General features: G+C 39.4%; 1 protein-coding gene across 4 annotated transcripts in view; it reads left to right on the forward strand.

Moving 5' to 3' along the window:
• LOC112156703 (nck-associated protein 5) overlaps positions 1–25,488 on the forward strand; it is a 196,632-nt gene that overhangs the window by 128,886 nt on the left and 42,258 nt on the right. For all 4 annotated transcript variants that reach the window (XM_024288992.2, XM_024288994.2, XM_024288990.2 and 1 more), the window contains 5 exons: positions 13,159–13,249; positions 15,922–16,068; positions 18,989–19,057; positions 23,197–23,235; positions 23,340–23,459. In XM_024288992.2, the coding sequence (XP_024144760.1) occupies positions 13,159–13,249; positions 15,922–16,068; positions 18,989–19,057; positions 23,197–23,235; positions 23,340–23,459 (466 nt within the window). The remainder of the gene's footprint in view (positions 1–13,158; positions 13,250–15,921; positions 16,069–18,988; positions 19,058–23,196; positions 23,236–23,339; positions 23,460–25,488) is intronic.

Below are 25,488 nucleotides of genomic sequence, written 5' to 3' on the forward strand. Positions count from 1 at the left end.
TGACCATTTGTCTTATGCACAGGAGTATTTCAACTAAACCGATAACCGCTAGCTTGTAAGGAGTTTTCCTGTAGTTCCTAATGCATCTTGTTTTTTCTCAATTGACCTGAGGTCAGTCACTCAAAAAGAACCTGGAACACAAGTGTTGTACCCCTAGTCCAGATGAATCAGACCCTTTGTTCAACACATCTGCGGTCCTTAACAAGATAGAAGGGGGTCGATGCTTTGAAGTCACTTCCTTAAGGAGGCAATTGCTTTTTAACAGATAATGGGCGTCTGGACTGTTTCGAGCGCACCTCATATTAGAGACCGTTTGAGCTCAGCCTTTACCCAAGGAATCGCGTTTACTGCTCTACTAGCACAAGTTTGGCATCAGCATTCCAGCTTTTCCTGTTTCTGCACAAAGGTTTGTATGTCAACCTCATTTCCCTCACTTGGAATTGTGTCAGACAATCACAAATACTTATATTCTCCCCCCACCCACCACCACCACCACTACCAACTTTGGCCTTGGATTAAACACACTGGTTATGATGTTTGCAGGCTGTCGAAAGAGGTCAGATTACGAGCCGGCGCAGAAGTAGGGCATCCGTTCTCACATCAGGGCCGCCGGCTAGCAGGGCTGGTGTTTGCAGATTGTTGCCCCGAGCCAGAGGAACTGTTACTGACCTAATGGTCGTGGTATAGATCTGGAGGCCTAACATCTGCTCGCCACGACACATAGACATGCCAGCTGCCGCCTTCCCCCGCCGCATACGGGCTCGTCTTATATAAGCTAATCTTTAGGAACAAGAAGTCATTAAAGCAAAACATTCCAGTCAACTACTTATTTAAAGCAGCTTTGAATGAAAGTGTGTCGACAATCATTTCTGAAGCTCATCTTTGTGGCTCGTCATGACAAATCCACAATAGAGAAAGATTTTGTAAAACACCAAGTCCTGTCCAGTTTGTTGAAGACAAATGCAAATAATATACATTTTGGACCCTTTAACATAGAGGCTTTTTCGGTTTTTTAGGCTATTTCAGAGTTTAGCTAACATTTTTAGCTACATGCTAACTGTTCTGGCTAATTTAGGCTTTTTTCAGATTTTTGGGCTATTTCAGAGTTTAGCTAATATTTTAGCTACATGCTAACTGTTCTGGCTAATTTAGGCTTTTTTTCAATTTTTTAGACTGTTTTAGAGCTTAGCTGACATTTTTAGCTATATGCTAGCTGTTTTGGCTAATTTAGGCTTTTTTAAAAGGGTTTTTAGGCTGTTTTGGAGATAGGCTAATATTTACACATTAGCTGCCTTGGCTAATTTAGTTTTATTTAGGTTTTTTAGGCTGTTTTAGAGTTTAGCTAATACTTCAGCTACATGCTAGCTGTTTTGACTAATTTAGGCTTTTTTTCAGTTCTTTCCGGCTATTTTCAAGTTTAGCTATTTTTTCAGCTACATACTAGTTGTTTTGTCTAGCATAAGTTTTTTTTGTTGTTGTTTTGAGGCTAATTTGGCAGTTAGCTACTATTTTAGCTAGCTATCATCTTCAGTGATTTCAGCGTTGTCAGCTATCAGCAGTAGCAGCTGCAGCGGCCAACTTCAGCTTACAGCATTCACACCAGAATTATTGCAGGTAATGCTTTGTATCTAGTTCATAATTATATTAAAAAGTCATGGTTTTAAAGCTTTAAAAATAAAATTTTACAATTTTTTAATAAGTGTTTATCCTGTTTGGCCCGCGACATACGGTGTGTTTTGAATTTTGGCCCCCTGTGCGATTGAGTTTGAGACCCCTGGTCTAGCCCAACTGTTCTTTTAACTATCACAACTCTTCAATTAAAGAAATTCCAGTGGATTCTGAAACTGTCAATCTTGTGCTAATATACAACATTTTACAGTACAGAGGTGCTTACACAATCAACATGAATCAGCTGGTTCTGGCGTTTTGTGGCTTTATGCAACACTTTGACATGAGCTGTCATTTCAGTAACTTGGGTTTAATGCTCCTAAGAAAAGTTCCAAAAAACTTTGCTTGGAAGGGTCTTAGACCCTTTGGGTTGACGACCACTGAGACTTCCTACTGGGATGTCTTTATCACATGTGAAAAACACATGTGGGACAACTAACAGACTTTTCAGTGGAGTGCTAAAGGGATGAATGAGGAACCAACATCTGGCTACTTGAAGACACTTCTGGTAAACTTGTTCTGTCTGGTAAAATTGTTTGATCTCTAGAAAGTGCTGACAATAAAACAAATAACTCGATTTTCTGTGAAGCCTCTTGAGAATAAAGCGTGTGACAAGAGGACTGAAATATGACAGTCCTGAGCGCACTAAACCCGGCGACCTTCTGATCTCGGACATGTGTGCCTCGTTGACGGGGTGAGAGGTCTCCGGGCGGGAGTTACCGGTCATGAGGGCACGCACCTTTGTAATGCTACTCCGCTCTAATACCCACGACTTTTTACAGGCCTAAAACCGAGCCTTCCAGTTATTAGTGCCACCGTTTGCTTCTCCGTCATGTGGGTCACGTCTTGGAAAGGGTCTCCTTGACTGTTTTTCTGCAAAAACAAGCTCTAAGAGGATAAGAGTGGCTTAGAGCCGGGTTAAACTAGGCAATCACCCGGTGGGGGCGTGCATAAGTGATTTGCTGGAAAGGAGTCTGAGAAGAATGGAATATTTCTGCGCTTAAACAGATACTTTTTTTTTTTTTTTGGAGAAAAGGCGATTGCGACTCTCGATGTCACGCAAGGGCCCCCCGATGGCCTCGATTCAGCAGCACAACCGGCCTGATTGTTCTCCGTATCACTTCCACCAATTTGGGATATTGCAATTGTTCCTTGGTCAAATCGGATTAAAGGGAATTTTTTTTGGTGAGCCGTTGACACCCCTAGTAGAGAGTTTGAAGACATTGTCCCCTTAACCCTTGTGCTGTCTTTTGGGGCCCAGATGACCCCTTTGAAGTGCCTCCCATGGACACCATTAAAAATAAATAATCATTGAAAAAAATACTGTCTTGCGGGGTCCAGATGACCTCAACGTTAACATACCTAGTATAGCACAAGGGTTAACCCTCGTCCTCTCTTATGGGGTCCAGATGACCCTACCCTTATATTGAGGTGTTAGCCCTTCCATGACAAAGGTGGACAAGACTTCATGTCTGTCATTGGACACCAGTATAGATCGACAATCATTGAAAAAAAAAAGTTCTTCACACTGTCTTGTCGGGTCTAGATGACCCCGACGTTAACACACCTAGGATAGCACAAGGGTTAACCCTCAAGCTCTCTTATGGGGTCCAGATAACCCCACCCTTACATTGAGGAGTTAGCCCTTCCATGACAAAGGTGGACAAGACTTCATGTCTGTCATTGGACAACAGTAAAGTTAGACAATCATTGAAAAAAAAAGTTCAGCGCACTGTCTTGTGGGGTCCAGATGACCCTAACGTCAACATACCTAGGATAGTACAAGGGTAACCCCCGTGCTCTCTTATGGGGTCCAGATGACCCCACTTTTGATGTAAACAAACCTAGGAGAGCGGAAGGGTTACCCCTTGTGCGTTCTTATGGGGCCCAGATGACCCCTTTGAAGTGTCTCCGATAGACACCATTAAAAAAAATAAATCATTAAAAAATGCTGTTCAGATGACCCCAACCTAGGATAGCACAAGGGTTAATGTTGGCGCCAACCATCAGAAAGGGATCTCGGGATGGGGTGCAAGGAATGGGGCTTGCCCCGGTAAGCCACCACTCTGGCACAGTCTCTTCGTTGGCTTTCCTTGCAAGAAAAGTGCTAGTTTTCACAAAGTCAAAGCCTCTTAGCCACCTCTGAGTCACAAGTCGGAAATGGGAACCCCTGTCTCGAGTCGCCCCTCGTCCGGTCCCAGCGGGAGTGCCTCTCTCCTTCGGAGGCAGCTTAGCGCGGCACATATGGGAAAGTCTTTCCCTGCCAGATCCCAGTGTTTGGCCGGTGGCGGATAATGACAGTAGAAAATGATAGCAGGGGATCTGCTGTCAGGGGCTGATGCTGTAACTCGGCCAGAGCTCTGAGCACGCTCACTGTCGATTGAGCGAAAAAGCACTCAGGCTTATATGATGACTGCATGGCCTATTTTAGCCCAGAGACCCACATTTCAGGAGCAGCGCGTCGGTCAGCGGCGGCGGCGGATGTCGCTGCATATGGACCTCAGGGACGTCTGCGCCGTTGTGCTGGCGTTCTTCAGGAGAGGAAGTGGTGTTAAAGGTGGAGGGAAGATGGGGTGAGTTGCACGCCGGAGCGCTTTGATCACTTCCAGGTCGCTGAAGGAATTTGTCATAAAGCAGCTGCAGTTTAAGTGGAGCGCGCCGCCGTTTGAAGTCTTGACAGCTGAAAGAAAAGAGGAGGGAGGAGAAAGAAAAGACAGGAAGTGTTTTATTTATTAAGGGTTTTTTGGGGGGAGCAGGTGATTGGCACGCCGCCTCACAGCCGTCGACAGCTCCCATCCACGGATGTTTTCCAGTCGGCGGTATGTTCATCAAAACCTCACGGCTGAAAATTGATCGGACTCTTAATTGTATTTCCCCAACTGCTGACGAGCGTTTGAAATTCAGCCGGTGTGGCTCAGGGGTCACGGGAGTCAGAATTGGTTTTCTCCTCCACCGCCGCCACCAGCGCCACTTTTTTATCAAAACACAACCTCATTCGTCCTTCATTTGGGCTCTCCTTCCCTGACTGATGCATTCAATAGGTCGTTGGCAACCACTTTAAGATTAATCTCGCCATCTCCGCTTTTTTTTTCTTCTTTATGTTAAGTAATGCTCTGTCATCCGAGACTTATATACTATCCATCATGCGTGTTTAGCGAGCAGTGTGTTCACGTAAAGAGATTGGAGTTACTCCACAGTACTGACCAATAAGGCTTTTAGTTTTATCTGATGAGCTTTTGCTTTTTTTTTTCTTCTTTTCTGGGAGTTTGAACAGTTTTGCACTTCAGTTTAGATCTTTCCACTTTGAGGCTCATTCTGAAACAAATTCATTTAAATTAGCATCTTAGTGTGTCGCGTTGCTACTGCACAGCAGTAAGTTGTTCACGTTAAAGACCCAGACTAAAGAAAACAGATACAAATCCAAGACAGTACCAGAACAATTTTTCACACTTCTGTTAAAGTTTAGTACATTTATACGTCACCTTTAAATGACCTCGATCAAAACAAGGGGCTGAACATTAAAGGTTCAAAGAACAACAAAAACAACTGCTAAATTGTTAAAACAATTACACATGAAAGGCTATAAATAAGTGACATAAATGTACAAGATGAAAGCAAAACGAAATAATCAAACAGTAAAACACACCAGCACAGTCTCATGCTGTGTCAAACGGCAATAAAAGTGCGTTTTAAGAAGTTTCTTAAAAAGTAAAAACTAAGAAGTACACATCTCATGCTGAAGGACGCTTATAACAAATTAATTTTAAATACATTATTATTATGAGTGAAATCATAATGAGATTGTTAATAGCACACAGTGTTACATGGATTCTCAAACAGAGAAGCTCCAACAATTGTTCTGCATCTTCTGGAGGATGTTTCAGTTTGGCCACTAGGTGGCGATCATTCTTTACCATTACACCTTCTTCCAGAAGAAGAAGAAAGTATGAGCAAAAAAACGGTACTTTAGATCACAAATAGTTACTTAAAAAAAATCTTTAGAACAGTTTGGAAAGTTTTATATAAAGATGTTAATTTAGTCAGCAATGCATGTATATATATTTTATATTTTATATATTCTTGTAGCATTTTTATTTTTATTATAATAGAGAACCTATATACAAGCATGTATCATTAAGTATAAATTATAAATATAAAGTATTTCTTAATCCAAATCACATTGGATCAGAAAACCAGATGCTTGAAAAAGCTCGGAATATTCTGACGCTCGAGAAATAATGAGCATTCAACATTCATGCCGTCGTTAAAAAGTGGTTCAAAACTGTATGAGTGGATTGATCCAATATTGCTTGTTTTTATTTTTGTGCCACTAATGTTAGCTTGAGCACACAGAACTCTCAGCGACTGGGAGGGGGAGGGGCAGGTCGGTCTGTGTCAAAAGTCCCGCCCAGAATCCAGAATTGTTTTTCTAATGAGCTACTGCCGCTTTTAATGAAGTATGTCTTAAAAAACAACACTAATCTGTTTTATGGTAGAAAAAAATGGTTGTAGTGGGATTTCAGAACAGAAAACCGGATGCTAGAAAAAGCTAGGATTACACTCACGCTTAGGTGTGTGAGACATGAAGAGCGTTCGACACTCATTCTGTCGTAAAAAGTGGCTCAGAACCGGATTGATCCAATATTGTTGTTATTTTTGCGCCGCTAATGTTAGCTTGAGGCTATAAGCTTACACGACAGTGCTTTTCTACTGAAACTATTGCCACTGCTCACAAAATGTCTTAAAAATCAACGAAAACATTTTGATTTTTTATCTTAAAAACTCATTTTTCATTTCATGACACAAAAACAACTGTTAGAGTGGGATTTTAAGATTTTGATGTGCTTTTGGTGTTTTTTTTACATGTTCTTGTGACATTTTTCCAAGGACAGAGGATTTATATAAAGAAAATTAAGCCTAGAATTAAATTTCTGAGTTTGTCTTTAATCACTGTGAATCAGGAACAGATGAAACCTGAATATTTGTTACACTTTCTGTTCCGCTCCATTATGACTCATCCACTTGTAGGTGACTAGATCATGTATGTGTTCTTATTTCTGGTCCGAGCCGGTATCCATCTCAAAACTAAACGTCTGGCTAGCACTGATATTGCGTTCCATTTTTGTTGGACTACACTGTAAAAAGTGAAATGTTGCATCAATTGACAACATTTTTGTAATTCGTTACATTTACAATATCAACTTGTATCAAATTTATGAGTTGATGGTTTACTCAACCAAAAAAGTAATTTAATACAAACTAATAATTTGTTATATAATAAATTACAGAACTTTTGTAAATTAATCCAATGTTTCACTTTTTTCAGTGTAGCAAGCACCAATAAAGGCAAATTTATTTATTTTGTGTTGGACAGATTTTATTGTTACAGTACAGTTATGAATCTCCTGACACAGGAGGGGTTCATTTGTATAAACTCCTTCTGTGTTTGAGGGAAATTTCTAATGAACTGCTGCCGCTCTGCAGAAACTATGTCTAAGAAAACGACTTTTTTTCCCCAGTTGTGGCTTAAAACTGCATATTCACAATTAAAAAAACTACGGGGAACACTTTTGAAAAAGATTAATTTGGTTTTTAATGAGTTTTCCTTTTATCAAAGTGATTCATTTTTCCAAAAAAATAAGAAAACACCTGAATCTACTTAATCCTTGTGGCATTTTCTGATTCCATACGACTGGATTTCTGCTCTTATTCGTCATCTTAGTTCACTACATGCACACTTTACAGATTTCTGTAAAGACGGGAACTTTTACTTTTTTTGTTTTTTTTGCAGAATTAACCTCATCTGCTTTATTACTAGAATTATAAATGACAGTAAATGACTTTCAGTTTCCTCGCAGTAAGATGAATTCAGCATGTTCGTTGACTAAAGAGGAAAAAATGGTTTTCTAACAGTGCTATATTTGCAGAAAAGCATCACATATGTGTAGATAAACTAAATTGGGCTAAAACCACAAAAGTTTCCTAATTTAATTTATACTGATTGTCTTCCATTTAAATAGCTTTCATAAGTTAAATAACTATTATGTTTTTAATTGGCACCGTCTTCTCTTCAATCACAGCTTGAAAGCTAAAAGCTCTTTTGTTTTTTCTCGTTTTTGTTCCCAGAAACTACAGAGAATTGTTACAAATCTCTACTTAAAGTGACAGTAAACAAAATAAAAATTATGGAAATTACATTCCTTTAAACGCCCCCCCGTTTATTAATTGTGTGCTTTTTATTCGTGCCGCATTAGTCGACAGATTAAACTCCATTTGTTGTCTTGCCTTAATGACTTTTCTTTTTATTTCAGTTTTTTTTTTAAAAAGCTCCATGTTGCTTGACTATAATGCACCCGTCTCAAATTTGTGCTGCCGGCAATTTGTTTCCTCATTATAGCAAATCAGATTATCAGAAAAATTAAGTGTCCTGGAAGCTGAGATCATATAAACTCTGCATTAGTTATTGTGGATAATATTCACTTTGGATTTTTTATTTTTTTTAATGCAGCTGAAAAAAACAGTGACATACAGATTTTTTGGTAGGGGTGGGGGGTGGGGCAGTGGCACACAGTTTTTTGGAAGGGGGTGGGGTAGGAGTCATGTTTTTTCCCACCTGTTATTTGCTAAATTGTGCAGCTCTTGTGTTTCGCTTGTTTCTAGATGCAACCGTGGTGGGAGGTACGGCAAGCCGAGATGGTCAAAAAGCGTCAGTCTGTTTGCAGCAAACAAAGAGCTCTGTTGTGATTCAAGGTGTTTTGAGTCGACTACAACCACAGACACACAAATATATGTTTTTTTCCTACAAGTTGCAAACAAGGTTAAGCTAATGTGGTTAACGTGTAGCGGTGACTGGCTGCTTTTTTAATGTGTTTATTAACATTGGGAGTTAACGTAGCCACAGTAACGTTTGTGTTAGCGTTTTTAGTGTGTTTTTGTTGCACACAAGATTGCAAGTATTGTGACATGCTAACACGTCTAATGTGGCTAACATATAGCATGTTACAAATAAGTTCTAGAGTTACTAGGAATTTAAAGAAGTCTGCCTGCTCAATGTACCTTATAGTTTGGTGCACTGTGCATGATGTAAGGCGGGAAGCAGCACAAGGTTTTTTTTGGATGGGGGTGGGGCATGAGTCACGTGTTTTTTTTCCACCTGTTTTGTGCTACATGGTACAGCTCTTGTGTTCCTCTTGTTTCTAGATGCAACGTGATTTGGGGTACGGTAAGCCGAGATGGTCAAAATGCGTCAGAGTCTGTTTGCAGCAAACAAAGAGCTGTTTTTTTTGTCTGATAGTGTTTTGAGTCGACTAAAACCACAAACCTTTACATATATGTTGTACGGAAAGTTAGTTTTACATGGTAGGCTCACTTAAAAACCTTAGTTTTTTTTTAAATAAACAGAGTGCCTTTTTAATTCTGGTCAGTCTTTCTAATGTCAAAGTGTTTTGATAGGTTCAAGCGTAAATGTGTTTTTTCATTTTTTTTCTGAGTTGCAAACAAGGTTGGGTGTTATTGTGAATAAGCTAATGTGGTAGCGGTGACAGTTTTTTTATGCATTATAAATAACGTTGGGAGCTAGCATAATCACAGTAATGTTTGTTTTAGTGGTTTCACTGTGTTTTTACATGTTTCAAACAGCATTAGGACATACAAGTTTCATGAATGTCTAATGTGGCGAACGTGTAGCGTGTTACATATAAGTTTGAGTTATTGGAAAGTTAATAAAGTCTTGACTGTCAGACAGACTCGCTCAATATGCCTTATATACGACATAAGGCGGGCAGTGGCACACTGTTTTGCTTGTTTCTAGATGCAACACGATGGGATGTACGGTAAGCCGAGAAGCTCAAAAAGCGTCACAGTTTGTTTGCAGCAAACAAAGAGGTCTGTTGTGTCTCATAGTTTTTTGAGTCGACTACAACCACAAATGTAAATATATGTAGTATGGAAAGTTAGTTTCACATGGTAGACTCACTTTTAATTTAAATGATTTTCTGCACATAAAAACCTTAGATTTATAAAAAAAATTGGAGTGCCTTATATGTTTTGAAGCGCCTTACATATGGTTTGAATTTTGATTGATACAAAGTATAAATCTTTTAAATCTGATTTTATAATATTTTTCTACAATATGCAAACAAGGTTGGGTTATTTTTGTGAATATGTTAATGCAGTTAATGTAAAGCGGTGACAGGCTGTTTTTTTATGTGTATCTATAACAACACGGGAGTTAAAGTAGTCACAGTAATGTATGTTTTTGTGGTTTTAATGTGTTTTTTTTTACATAATGCACTTTAGGCTAAGACTTTCAAGTTACGTGAATCTGCTAACGCTTCTAATTTGGCTAACATGTCGGGTGTTACGGCAAGTTTTTGAGTTACTTTGAAGTTATGTGAGTTTGACAGACTTTTTGTCGACCGTTGGTGTCTGATACATGACAAAAGTTAAAAAATAGGCCATGGGTTGATGATGTGCCCTATAGTGTAGACAGTACGGTATCCTTTTTCTGAAGATCCTCGCTTGTGGAGATCTTCCATGTCCAATACCTCTGAACATGGTTCTTGACCTAAGGTCAAGCTCCACATGTACAGGTCCTAGTTTTGCTGATTAAAGCCAGCGGTTGAACTGGACTTGTATGAGTCTGCTGTTCTTCCTGACTCTACCGTCAGCCGCTAGCAGCCTGATTACAGGCGGCTTTGTGGCTCAGCCTAGACAGATGGCGTACATGTACCACCACCTTCCCCTCCCCCGCTGCCTGTAAACAGTTCCACCCTCTGCTAAACATGCACAACTTTTAAAAGGTGTATGAGCCGAAGCAAAGTTTACTGGGATCTAAAACTTTCTTCCTTGTTTATCTCGCAACAGTATTTATTTTTCTTGTTTCTTACATTTAACTAAATGGGTCTGCAGGAACTTAGAACCCTTTAACATCTTAGTTAACAATTAAATAACACGCATTCTTTAACATACCCTAGCTTGTTGTTGTTTCTGCGTAAATCAACCGATTCCAACGACGCAAAGCTGCTTTTCTCCGCTTTAGAATCTGCAGGAATTACGTAAATGGTCTGAAAAGTTACGATTGACGAAATGATATCAACACTATAGTTAAAGTTCAGGTGTCAAAGAGTTACCTTAATTATGTGACATTTGTAGCTACTTCTAGGTTGTTTCTTTAGCTAGCTTAACATTAGAATGTAGCTTATTGTTGAGAATTGTTGAACTATTAAAGTTTTTGTAAACATTTTTTTGTTTATTTGCACTTTTAGGACTTCTACCAATCATTCTAGTTAGCTTTGTTCTATTGATTTAAATCACAATATTGAAAACCAGTTTAGCTTAAATTCAGGCTGTGAGCTCTGACTCCATTTCACTTTTTAAAAATATATTTAACTATGGTTTCAGCTGTGTCTTAAGCTAGTTTTTTTCATGTGCAAGGCCTTTTCTCAATAGTCAATCTTATAATTGGGCAGCTACTGCTTTTTCTAGTTCAATGTCTGTCATTTAGCTATTTTAGGAACATTTTTAGCTTTCAATTTCAGAGGGACCTGGTTGCTGACAACATGGTATCATACATGGTAACATACTCATCATTAGTATCTGGAAGCTGAATTTGCATTTCTATGCTAAAAGGTTCCTATCCGTAACCCGGTTCTATTTTTTTTCTAAGGTTGAAGCGGGAACTTTTTTTGAGAACTTTGGGCTAATGCTGATCTGGCGCCATCTTGGGGGAATGTTGTTGTCTGACCCCTTGTTCAATTTGGCTACTTTAAACCACTCAAGATGACAGTTACTTTGATATAGAAATTTTTTAGTACTGTTGAGCATCTTTTAGTGATCTGTCACATTGTCTTTGGCAAATTTAGCATTACATTTAGCGTTTATGCCGCCTTTATCCCGGACAAACCCCCAAATATTTTACGACCCCAACAGGTACACCTGCCTAAGACTAGATAGATAGATAGATATCTTTATTTGTCATTGCCACAGGTACAATGAAATTAAAAAGTGCTTTCTGATCCGTGCCAAGTTCATGCTTAAAATCAACCCATGTAAAAATAATAAATAAAAAGACAAATTCATCAAAACAAGATATTCTATAGGTGCTAAAAATGTTAAGAACTGAAACAGAATAATGATAAATATTAATAAATATAACAAAGCATCTACTTTGTCCTCAGTGTACAGGAAGAGCTCCAGATTTAAAGCTTTCTTTCTGCATTTAAGAGGTTTATTGCAGTGGGGTAAAAACTGTTCTGGAGTCTTTTTGTCCTTACTCTGCTGGACCTGTAGCGTTTGCCTGAAGGCAACAGATCAAACAGGGCATGTCCAGGGTGTGATGCGTCTCTGGTGATCGTTCGCGCTCTGTTGAGGCAGCGGGAGCTATGGAGGGTTTCCAGGGTGGGGAGGGGGCAGCCAATAATCTTTTGGGCGGTGTTGATGACCCGCTGGAGAGCTTTCCTCTGTGCCGCTGTACAGCTGCTGAACCAAGTGCATATGCAGTATGTTAGTGCACTTTCCACGGTGGCACGGTAGAAGTTAGGGGAAATTACTAAAAAATGGGGCCATAACAGGTCACGAAACTGGTAACCCAGCAAATAAGTAAGAGTTTATTAAATAAAGGAAACTTTACGTCCTAAAATGCAAGTACAAAAATGAAAAACAAAAACACGAAACTGTAGAATTGGAGCTATGACCAAGCATAAAATAAGTCAAATTAAAAACATTTAGTCTTAAAAACTAATATTCCTTTGTGATTTTTTTGGTATGTCTTTACAGATACAACTTTTTAAATTACCTTTTTTTAAAACATTTTATAACATTAATATAAATCTCTCACAGTAACTAAAAACAGAAGTTAAAATAGCTTCAAAAGCCACAAAATATTGAAAATAAGAATAAATTGACCCAGAGAAGAAGACAGGCTGTACCAAACAAGTATTGCCCCAACAAAAATGCCCCTGACCAAATGAGACATATCCCGGACAAGCCCCCAGGAATGTTATGGCCCCAATAGGCACACCTACTTTATTATAGAGGAAATAAAACATAAAAAAAGTGGGCCACAACATGTGATGAAACTGGACACCAAATACATAAGGAACACAGTATTAAAAAAAAGGAACCTTTGTGTTCCGAAAAGCAAGAACAAAAAGACAAAACTATGGTATTGGAACCTGGACCAAACATGAAATAAGTGACATTGAAGACAATAAAATATTGTTAGAAACTCGAAATTTGATTTCAAAATTAAGGTAAAATATCAAGTTTTTTAAATAATGTCTTTTCAGGTTGATTAGTTGGATTTCTCACCACAAAAGCTTCTTTGCACGTTAGTCCAGAAAAAGGAAGCTGTCGGTTACAAACAGGAAAACAAAGTGTTTACCTTCTTGTAAAAGCCGTCTAAATAACACAAGTACCAAAAAAAAGAGGAAGCATGCTTTTCTCGATTCCTCATAGACGTTCACGCCGTGCTCGCTCGCTTGTTTGCAGGATGGAAGAGACGGTGCGGTCGCTGCTGCAGAACCAGGGCGTCCTGGAGCAGACGGCCGTGGACACTGTGGACATCATGAAGGCCTACAAGGTAAACCAAACACCGCTTTCACAGTTGACCCAGTTCTGCTCAGTCAGATTGGGTTTGGAGGGAGAAGCAGAAAGAACGAGTGTGTTCGTCACCTCTACGATGTTATCCGAGCGCTCCGGTGGAAAAACTGCAAAACAAACCCTAAGAGATGTTTGTGCTCAACAACTTATTGTTATGCAAATTCAATGCATAAAAACCAAGGAAAGCTTTTGAGAACAGTTACAGCACAAGCAGTTTAATTAAACATTTCCCCCCCAAAAAGGCAATAAATCGCTGTAATTAGGAGTAGAGGCGGTATTTCCGCGCTGTGAACCGCATGTAGACACACTTCAGTCACGTGACCCGGCTGTCAGAGAGAATAAACACGGACGGTTAATATTCTATTCCCAGCCGTGCAGCCTGCTGCAGCTCTGCTCTGTGTATTCAGCAGACAAACTCAATAACTTGAAAGGGCAGCGAGAGGGACGAGCCTCCCTCCCTTCTCTTCTCCTCGCTCCCTTCATCTGCCGAGTTTATTATCCAGCTCTTTAACTCTGATGAGGAGTCTTTCCTTAAACCCACAAAACAAACAAAAAATATATATAATAAAGGCGACAATGTGCTTGATCGAATATAATAAGATTGAAAACCTCAACTGTGATTAGTTGATATGGATGGAAGCTAAAAACAACAAAAAAATGTTTTTGGTGCGATTTTCAAAGGATTCCTATTAGGCGGCAGGTTTTTCTGAGGGTCTGCAGCCATCCATCACACCTCCATTTCCTGCAGAACATTAAGCACAGATGTCTTTAGGTTTGACAGTCACCTGTCAAAGCCAAGATAGGAGTGACAAACGCCAACCCTGTTCTCAGTGATACGGTGCTTTCAGAGCCAGAAACACTCTGGAGAACCAACTTTTGACTTCAGTTGAAAATAAAATCTTTTAAAATAATTTAATGCATATAATGTTTTTTTGTTTTTGTTTTTAAGTGCAGTTTTTTTTAAATTAACATCAGACCTTGTTTGCCACTCGTTAAAAAAACAGACTGACATGTATAGAGTGCTGTGTGACTCTCAAAATCTCTTCAAAATCAGTTAGCCAGAATATATCCATTAATAAGGCACTCCACATTTCAAGGTACACTGCCTTTATTAGAAAAAAAAAAGTTTTTAAGTGCACTTTCAAGTGCGCTTTAAGTGCACTTTTAAGTGTTCTATTAAATGTGCTTTGAAGTGCTCTTTTATATGCGCTTTTAAATGGGGTTTTATATGCACTTTTTGGTGCGCTTTTAAGTGCGCTTTTAGGTCTGCGCTTTTAAGAGCGCATGTAAGTGCGCTTTACTGTGCAGAAAATATTGTAGTTCAGTTCAGATTTTAAGGTAAACTGCTTTTATTAGAAATCTTTTTTAACTTCTACTGTGACTGATTATTAGTATGCTCCAAAAGACTGTTCCTTCATGAACTTTGCTAACATTTTTGAGCCTATGGAATGTATGGTGCAAACAAGAACTTGCTTAATATGGGGTCTTGAATGCACTTTAACCATGCAGTGTTCACATTGGAATGTCGTTACCTAATAGCACCACATGTACTACCCAATACTACCAATAGCACCAGATGTACTACCCAATACTACCAATAGTAGCACATGCACTATCCAATACTAGTACAGGTACTACCAATACTAGCACGTGTACTATCCAATACTACTAATACTAACACATGCACTACCCAATACTACCAATGCTAGCACAAGTACTTCCCAATACTACCAATACTAGCACATGTACTATACAATATTTCCAATACTAGCACATGTTCTACCCAATACTACCAATGATTGCTCAGTACTGTACAATATTTCCAATACTAGCACATGTATTACCCAATACTACCAATATTAGCCAATCTAACAATACTAGCACATGTACTCCCAACACTACCAATGCTAGCACATGTAGTATACAATATTTCCAATACTAGCACATGTATTACCCAATACTACCAATACTTGCACATGTACTATTCAATACTACCAAAAGTAGCACATGTACCACCCAATATTAGCACTCCAGAGGTTAATATTACAAAACGAAAAGTAAAAATCAAATCATCTTGCCATGAAAATCAATAAACTCCCCGCTCCTGATGTCTGGCCTGACTGATGCTGCAGTTTTTTGTTTCTCCTCCATTTTTTTTTTTTTTTTTGACAAATCACTGAGCAGAAAGACACCAGAGATTTCCCTCCAAAAACAAGACCAATCTCTCAGCGAGTCGTCGCTGCCGTCTGCCGCTCGCCGCTCATTCACTGCCTAATTAGCAGCTAATTATCGCAGCTAATTAAAGATGACAGATGCAATGAGGTGAAAAAAACGGGAGTTAAAAAAAAAAAGGCAAAACAAAAACAGAGAAGACAGAAACAGAAACAGCTCGATCCCCAGTGATGCTGGAGAGAAATCTAAGTATCCCAGAATGCCGGTGAACGAGCCCTGAAGGTCGCTGCCTCTCTTCATGAAAACAAGAGAAACATGATTAGGGATTAGGGGACGCCGAGCAACTCTGCTGTGGAGGCTGCCGTCCCATCTGCCCCTGGATTCCCGTCTTTCACGGCTCCTCCTGCCCTCTTTCCATCTGTTGTGTTTCTTTCTTTATTCCTCGCTCCTCTAACCTCTTCTTTGCTGTCTCTGAATCAGGATAAACTCTCCGAGGAAGTGCAGAAGCTGCAGGTCGGCCTGGAGGCGACGCGGGCCGAGCCGGCCGACGCCGAGCTCGACGGCAGCCAAGCGGACGAAGACAGAGACAGAACCAAGCTCCTTCTGGAGCGCCTGAAGACCCTGGAGGTAGTTTTATTACTCCTCTGCTCACTCCCGCTTTCCCACCTCTGTACCAAAGCACGACAGCTCATCAAATCCTTCTGCGACCGGAGAGCAACTTCGACCCGAATGAACTCCAGCTTTGAGGTGTTTCGGGGATTTGAGTTCCTCTTCATGGTCCAGGACATCCTTAAAAAAATTGAAAAGCTGAGAAAGTTTTAGCAGAAAACCCTCTCTAATGGTCTTATTAGAAGGTTATTATTCAGGCCACTGGTAGGAGTGATGGATGCAGCTCCAGCTGGAGCAGGAAGTACCAAACCCGGGCGATACATCACAGCGACGTGCACAGGCTGCCATTTGTGTCCAAGTCGGAGCAAAAAGGCGCCACGATTGTGACCTCGGAACATGACTGTGTCAGATACTTAACAGTCGATCTGAATCAACTTCTAAGTAAAAAAAAAAGTTTTTTTTTTGGGCTGGATTGATCTTCAGAAACGTATATTTTAATTTAAGAAAAATGCTGAATATGAAGTGATTTTTGTGCCACTTTTCCAAACAAAAGACCATTTTAGTGAGGTAGGGCGAAACTGAGCATTGATCCGATACTTATTGCCGATATCGATACAGATATCGATATTTTTCGTAAATGCGGTCAATGTGACAAAAACCTCAAAATCTCAATTGTTTTTAACCGTGTTTTTTGTAATTTTCATTTTTTTATAAATATTTGATAGGGCTAGGCGATACTGAGCATTTAGGTGTTGATCTGGTATTGGTCCATATCGCCGATATTGATATCAATATTTTTTGAAAACGCAGTAAACCTCAAAATCTCAATTGTTTTTAATCATCGTGAATAATTTATTTTTTTATTTACTTAATAAACATACAAACAGAATTAGGACAATATTTTTAATTAAATGGAAAATAGTTAATTAGAATAAAACTTCTTAAAATTAAATAAAAATGTCAACAAACCCAAAGAAACTATGATACAAAAGTAAATCAAAATATTTAACGATTAAAATCAAAAGTAGTAGTAGAAACATAAACATTAATAACTTTTAAGCTTTAAATAGAAAAATAAAAACATGTGAAAAGTTTCAAACTAGAGCTGTCAGGCGATTAAATTTTTAATCGCAATTAATCGCATTTTGTCTGGAGTTAACTCACGATTAATCGCAAATTTACATGTGATCTTTTTTTAAGGAAAAAAATGTGTGGTTCATGGAATTTAGCAGTTCTACATTAATTATGAAAACAAGAATAGTAAAATTAATAGTTTCCATCAGAAATACTTTATTTTGTAACATTGTATTGAGATAAACTTCCTTAACAATAAAAGGCTGTAACATAAAATGCCTAACAAAAGCCCAAGTGCAAGTGAAGGGCATTTTAAATTCAAAACTTCAATCAACGTTCAGTAAAATAAAATAAAAAACATCAAAAATAAATTTTCCATAACACTTTCATGTTCATTTTTTGTCAGGACCAAATCTTTTCCTCCTCTGCTGAACTACAGTAATAAATGAAATAGAGATAGTGAGAGAGAGGCTTTCCCTCCGTGTGTGCTTTGCTCCTGTTGTTGCTGCTGTCAGTGTAACTACCGCCCCTCCTCTGCTCAGCGCAACACTCACGGCACAAACACATATTGACCAATCACGTGCGACATGCGGAGAAAAAAAGGGAGTGAGAGAGAAAAGACACGGCTTCCGGCTCCCAGCGAGGAGCCGGCTCCCGTCGTTCACTTCAAAGAGCCGGTTCAAAGAGCCGTTTCGTTCGCGACCGACCCATCACTAGTGGTACTGGACGCGAACCGGAGCCGGGTTAGGGTGCAGGAGCTCTCCAGGTCCTAGCGCCGGGCCTGTTTTAGCTCGTAGCTCGGAGGTTGGAGAGCCGCCCGTGATCTAGTGAGAGCAGCCTGTGAGTTAAAGGGCGGGACGCCCGCGCGCGCGGTATGGAAAGGCACGTATGAGAAAGTCCGCGATTAATGCGTCAAAAAAATTGTCGGCGTCAAGCACATGTCAGATTAATGCGTTTTTAACGCGACAAATCTGAGAGCCCTATTTCAAACAATATCGAAATATCGATATCTGGTATCCATTCGATACAGTCTTGAGAATAGATGTAAAATATCGATATATGCACATATCGATATGTATCGATATGTAAAATAACGATACTATCGATATTTTACTAGTAAACAGAGAGTTCTCAGCAACGGGAAGGGAACGGGTGGGCGGGGTTGCTTCACACCAATGGCCACGCCCACAACTCAGAGGTGAATTGTTAGTGCTACGTAAAAACGATGTCTTAGAAAACGACATAAAACAAGATAATTATGGTTTTATAATTGAATCTATATTTCTTTATTCGTAATTAGCCAAAAAGTAAATCAATCTTGACAAATATGTTTAATTAATTACTTTTTTCCAATTAAGAGTAGCAGTCCGGATTGCTCTCCCCTATAAACAACCTTCGGTTTCGCAGAGATATCGGAGGTTTTGATGACAGTGATGAGTAAGACCAACCTCCACTGACACGGCACTCAAACACTCTTTTTAATTAGCTCCTGAAGCTTTTATTAGTCACCGTTTGGTCCAAAGACGGCTTCAGTGCGGAGTTTTGGATGTAATTAGCTTTCCCGTGTTTTCGTCAAGGGGGCCGCGGCGCCCCGGCGAAAGGGCAGAGGGACGAGCGAGCCGAGCGGGCTGACAGCTCCTAATGCGCAACTCGTCTCTGACAAATTGGAAACTCCTGACGATCAATAGCCGCCTCGCTCCCCTCCGCGTGGAGGAGATATTCTTATTAGGTGCCCCCCCAAAAAGTTCAGCATCACAACTTCAAGCCTCCTTGACCTTTCTTGGTTTATTGGCTAAGAGCTGACACTTGACCTTTTGCGAGGAAGCGTCCTCTTTGTCGCTGAGGGCGTGTTTGTCTCTTTCAGGAGGAGAACTCGGCGTTGGCCCTGGAGAATGAGAGCCAGAGGGAGCAGTACGAGCGCTGCCTGGACGAGGTGAGCGCCGACTCTTTGTTTCCAGGCAACAGGTGACTCAACCAGATGTTGGGGCGAGTGTTTATAGCGTTTCAGTGGGAACGAAGGGTACGGTGGAGGTGAGCTTTTTAATGAGGTCCGTCCTCGCGGCTCCGGTTTACTGACAGGTTGGTCGTTTCTGTCAGCCGCAGCTGGAAGGGAGAGGATGAATGCGGACAATTAATGTGGACAGTGAGTGAGGCCATGACTCATCTTTCTCAGTTGATTAGGGCTCCAAGCTCTGCCTCTGAAACCGCAGACGGTAAAAAGAAAATAAATCCAGATTTAGTGACTGTCGTACCCGGAAAAACGTCAAAATCGGTGTCATCTGATTATTGGTCCATTGCACAAAAACTTTTCTGGTATTTTTGGTGTAGTATAATTCAACTTATAATTATCTCAATCCTGGTTTAACTTGTTGGTTTAGTTTAAGACTGTATATAGATAACTGGACAGAGCAGCTGTGACATCACTCCTACAAAAATGAAGCCAATTCACTTGACATTTTTTTTTTCCAATACGGAGGCCGCCATGTTGGAGCCAGACGACAAGTTATTGGTCCGAGTTTTTTTTATTTCAAATCTGAACAATCCAAACAAAAACCTACAAAACATACAGAAATGTAAAAAGTCTTCAATGCACATCAAAAAAAAAAAATTGCTTCTATGGAAACTACTGTGGTCAACTCCTACTGACTACTGTGGGGCTCCCTAACTCGATACAGCAGAGCTCGCTAAAAAGGAGCTAGCTAGCTCGCTACAGTGGAAACTGCTAGCTTGATATCGCGGAGCTCGCTAGCACGCTACGCTGTCCACTGGGTGGCAGGCTAGCGTAGCGAGGCTACCCACTGATCGTCCACCTATTTTGGCTAATTTCTACTTTTGTTTTTGTTTGTTTGTTTTTTAGCCTAGTTTGAAGCTTAGCCAAAACTGCTAGCATGTAGCTGAAAAATAGCTAACCTAAGTTTTTTTCTTAGATTTTTAGGCAAATTTGGCATTTATCTAATATTTTATCAGTTTCAGCATTTTCAGCCAAATTTAGCTTACAGTATTCACACTAGCATTATCACAGGTAATGGTATATATCTAGTTCATAATTATGTCAAGAAGTTATGGTTCTATAGTTTTAAAAATGTAGTTTTAAAGTGTTCTATAAATGTTTATCCTGTTCGGGCCGCGACTTAAGGTGCCTTCTGGATTTTGGCCCCTTGGCCCTTTGGACCCCACTTGGCCCTGCTGGCTGGGCTGCTTGTGCCTGTCCCTAGCCAAGTAAAAGCAAAGAATTCAACATAAAACTTATAGAACACATTAGATCAAAGATGGATTTATGGATAGATTAAATAGTTTTGAGAGATAAACTCTCAGCCCAACCGGACTTGACCCCCCCTGGTTTTCTACCTGCACCCCATGGCGGGGCCGGCTAAATATAATGTAAGTTTGGATAAATGTATGGTCAAATTTATTGAAGAAAAATCTTTTTTGATTTTATTTGTTCAAAAAGTCACGTCGATTATGTTTATAAACGAGTTTCCCAGCAGCCGGATGTAAGCCGATGTAGCTGAAGAGATGCTTTACATAACAACCAGCACTTTCCCGCCCTCCGGTTGTTTGCGAGAGTGCTGTTATGGGAGCCACATGAGGGGAATGAAACCCTCCCCCCCCTGGGGTCCCGGCACAAGAAGCTGCTGGTTGAATTTGCCCTGGCGTGGAGGGGCCGACGAGGAGGTTTGATCAGGAAGGACGAGCGGGCCAAATTGGCTCGGAGACGACAGTCTGAGAGGTGCATCCTGCACGGATGCGTCTTTACGTTTAATGCCGCCGTCGTTCCGCTCCATCAAACAGCTTTCCTGTGCTTCAGTAATGATCCCTCTTTAATGACCGTTGAAACCCAAACGCTAGCTCCCTAACAAGAAATGATGGTTCTAATCTCTCCGTTTCTCCTTAAAATTCAGCGTGCGACCACTCTTATTTGTCGTTTGAAGTCCAACTGTGTGCAGTTCAAAGCCCGTTGACTCAAATATGTTTGATCACCTGGCAGTTCCACTGATCTGTAACTAGAGGAAGGGCTCGATTGGCCATATTTACCCTCATTCGATAAGGCAGAGCGAGCCAAGCGGCTTCACACGCCATTAATGAGCAATCAATGTGCGGTAATCGGAGCGGATTCTCCGACGGTCCTGTGGTTTGGAACGCGGGGAGGAGGCGAAAGCTCAGACACAGCAGCACTTAGGCCGGGCGCACCTCTGCTCCCGCGTCATCCCGCCGCCTTCAATACAGCCATTAGGAGGCGGGAGCGGTGTGAGATATCAACTGAGACGCATACCAAACCAGCCGGCGGATCTGTGAATCTTCTGCCTTTAAAAGACAAAGACTTTGTTTACTGTTTGTTTGTCTTTCCTCGGGGCAAAACATATCTCAAAATCCTCCAAATGTGTGTAAATTCAATGAAATTTAAACGAAGGCTAGCACTAAAGTCTTCAAGAAACACTTTCACAAGTGACAAAGGGGCACTTACTTTTTTCACAAGGGTTTCTTTGTTTCATATTTATATTTACTCAAGTAAGCAATCATCTAAGTAAGCACAAATTTAAAATGGGTGCAAATACTTTTTTAAAGCTTTGTATTGATTATACTCTAAATATGTGTGAATTCTACTAATTTTAAAGTATGGTAGCCATAAAACTCTTAGAAAGACACAGTTTTACTTGTTTCAAACACTTTTTATAGTTACGGTTGTCAAAGATGATACAAGTAACTAAGGGGGCACTTACTTATTCACATGGGGCTATATGTTTCTTAAGTATAATAGAATATTTTTGTAGTTACTCAAGTCATGATAATACATAACCTAATTAGTTTAAATGTAACAAATAAGCAAAATAAAAAGTGATGATGGGTGCAAATACTTTTTAAGGCTTTGCATTAATTACTCTACAAATGTGTAAATTCAACAAATTTCTAAAAGTAGAATAAAAAAAATGTCTCAAAAATCTTGACTTATTGAAATTATACAGTTACTCGTGCTAAAGATGGCACAAGTAGGCAAGGGGGAATTTACTTTTTCCACATAAGAAGGTATGTTTCTTGGAGGAAAAAAAACAATATTTTTCTATTTCCTCTAGTTATATTTATTTTTTTTTCTTGATCTAAATAATTTAAATGTGACAAATATGCAAAATAAAGTCGTAATGGGTGCAAATACTTTCTTTTTTAATAACTTTGTACTTCTTAGTCTCCAAGTGTGTGTAAATTCAACACAAAAGACTTCTCAAACACTATTACAATTACCGTTTCCAAAAATGGCAACAAAAAAAAAATAAAATAAAATAAAAAAATAAAATCCCAGCAAGGGGACATTTATTTTTCACATGGGGCCGTTAGTTTCCTCAGTTTAAAACACATCTATGGTATTTACTTGATTTTTATTTGCATTTATTTAGGTTTTTTTTAAGTTATTGATATTTGACAGATATACAACATAATAAGTCAGGATGGGTGCAAATACTTTTCAAAGCTTCCAACTAAAATTTGAAATATTTAAAACCAAGTTTGGAACAAAATTTCTCCAGAGACACATTTTTAATCATTTGAAACACAGTGTTACAGTTAGCTTTGCCAAAGATGGTACGAGCTACGAAGGGTGCATTTACTTTAAAAAAAAGGCAGATTTTTGTATTCACATTGGTAAAGTTAGAATCTTGATGATCTAAGCCATTCAAATATTACAAATGCTAACAAAAAGAAAAAAAAAACGTGATGGGTGCAAATACTTTATCAAAGCATTGTTTGATTCTATCCCAAACTGACTTTAAATATGATATTTTAATAAAAGAATGGGATGTATTTTCTCCAGATACCTTTTTTTACTTATTTTAAAACACTGGATTACTTTTAGTATTGGCAACGATGGCAAGTGACATAGGGTGCAAATACTTAAAAAAAATTGTATGAATTATTTAAGTTATGTTAACATTTGTCGAAATATCTAATTTAAATGTAGCAAATATGCAAAGTAAAAAGTCATGATGGGTGCAAATACTTTTAGAAAGTTTTGTATGGTTTATCAGTTAGGAGTAGATCATTCGTTTTTCTCATTTTCAAATTTCTTTTTGTCTCTTCAAGGTCGCTAACCAAGTCGTGCAAGCGCTCCTCACTCAGAAGGTTTGTTCCTTTCTGTCTCGATGCTTCTAAATGTTTAATGTAACGTCTGTTGACGTTTGTGGTTGTTTATTTATATGAATTTCTGCTTTTTTTTAAAAAATTAGGATCTGAGAGAGGAATGCTTGAAGCTGCGGACGAGAGTTTTCGATCTGGAGCAGCAGAATCGGGCGCTGAGCGTTTTGTTTCAGCAGAAGATAAAGCCAGCTTCAGACCTCCTTCTTCAGGTAAACGACACTCCTTTATCACCACCTCAAAAAATGTGGGGTTTTTTTAACTAGACAAAAGCAGAGGAAAAGCCACAAAGAATCGGATAAGTAAAGATCGTGGAGTTTCTAAATAAAATTCTATTTAGTTTCAATTTACAAAGACCCCGAATTTACAAAACCCAAGTTTCCTGCACGCTAGTCCTAAACCTAGCCGCTACCGCGTAAAACTCGGGTCAATATCTAAAAAAAAAATATATATATATATATATATATATGAATTGAAACTGTAAAGGAAAGACTGGGAGATGCAAAACAGCAGTTGTAAGGAATAAACCTTTTTTGTATTATATATTCATACATACATACATGCATATATATAGATATATATGTCAAATATATTGAAATTGAAAATATATATATATATATATACCTATGACTTGCAAACAAAACTATAGATCTAAACCTCTTACCAATGTTTTATATATATATATATATATATATAATATAAAACAAGGTTTATTTCTTATTTTTATTTTTCCAAATTGCCACCCATTTTTTTTTATCTTAAATCTCTTTAAAGATTTTTTTCCTCTAATTTATCCCTTTACATGATCTTGTGTTGACCCCATAGAATTTGACCACAAACACCTCTCGTGTTTGACGCTGGTTAAATTCCGTTAGGACCAGAGTTTTGTTAAACTGTACAAATACTTATCCAAACAAGTCTTGTTCTAAGCCTTTGAAGTTGTTGTTTTTTTCTTTTTGTCAAACTGCTCTGGGCTTCAAAAGCAAACACAGAAGCCTCTATGGGACTATTTTTCTTCTGTCCATCATGTTTTATTCTCCGGAGCTATTATTGGCTGTGTTTTCCAGTCGTGCAGCAAACATAGGGCAATACCTCCTTGTTTTGTTGTTTGCTTTACACGGTTCAATTGGAAGTTAAGCATTTTTTTTCTTTGTTTTCTACGTCTTTTCAGTGACTTTTTTTTGGCTTATATTAGAATTCCCTTTCAGATTCGTAAGACAAGTTCACCCCCAAAAAGTGGGTGCCCTCCCAAAAGCTGGCAGCCCAATCAAAATGAATTTAGCTAACCGTTAAAAATGCTGGCAGAACCAGAACTCTAATGTGCAATTTGCGGGCCCGTCCAGCTGACCCTCCCCCGCACTCAGATTCGCCTGTAACACCTCACTTTGAGGCTGAAAATTGCCTCAGGTCATCGCCTCGGTCGCTCGGAAAGCACCAATTTACTCAAAAGTGTTTGTGTGCGTCGCGGGTAGTTCTTTACGGCGCGAGACAGTCGGGCTCAACGCCGCGCACCTTAACCCATCTCATTTCAGCTGTGATGCGGCGTGGCAGCGTAATAAACCCCTCCCCCCGAAAGTACGGCTCGACGTAATTGTGCAGATTGCCGTCGGGCTCTGGATGTCTCCGTATGAAAGCAGGAAGCTATCAGCGGAGGAAAAAAAAGAGAGGAAGGCGCTGTCGGTCCACTCAGACAAAAGACCGGAGAGATGAGAATGCAGAAGGAAGGGTAGATAAGAGAGTAAGAGCACAGGGGTGAAAAATGGAAGGAGATGAGATAGCGGAGGAGACGGGAGCCAAAGGTGACAAAGAGCGAAATGGAAAGAGACAGAAGTGAAGTAAATTGAGTAACAAAAAAGAAGAAGAACAATAAAATGCTGCAGGTTTTGGTGAATTCAGTGGGATTTGTGTGCTTTAGTCTCAACTGCCCTTATGGGTGGATAAGTGCTGGGATGAAAATTGGGCAAGTCTGTACATTTGGCCAGCAAAAAATATTTAAAAATGCCAGGTTAGCGCGGAGAGCAAAAATATTAATGTAGTTTTTCTATGGGTATGCTGCGGGCGAAAAGTCTTAACACAGACTTATAAAAAAAGTATAAGTATATTTCCGAAACATGTAAAGAAACATGTGTTCAAATGACTGTTAGTAAGAAAAGTCTATATAAACACGTAAATGCATGATAATGTGGCCTGTCCATTTTTACTTTATATGTATCATATATATACATTATATATATTCACTTC

Source organism: Oryzias melastigma, linkage group LG2, assembly GCF_002922805.2.
Source record: "Oryzias melastigma strain HK-1 linkage group LG2, ASM292280v2, whole genome shotgun sequence".
In the NCBI taxonomy this organism is placed as follows: domain Eukaryota; kingdom Metazoa; phylum Chordata; class Actinopteri; order Beloniformes; family Adrianichthyidae; genus Oryzias; species Oryzias melastigma.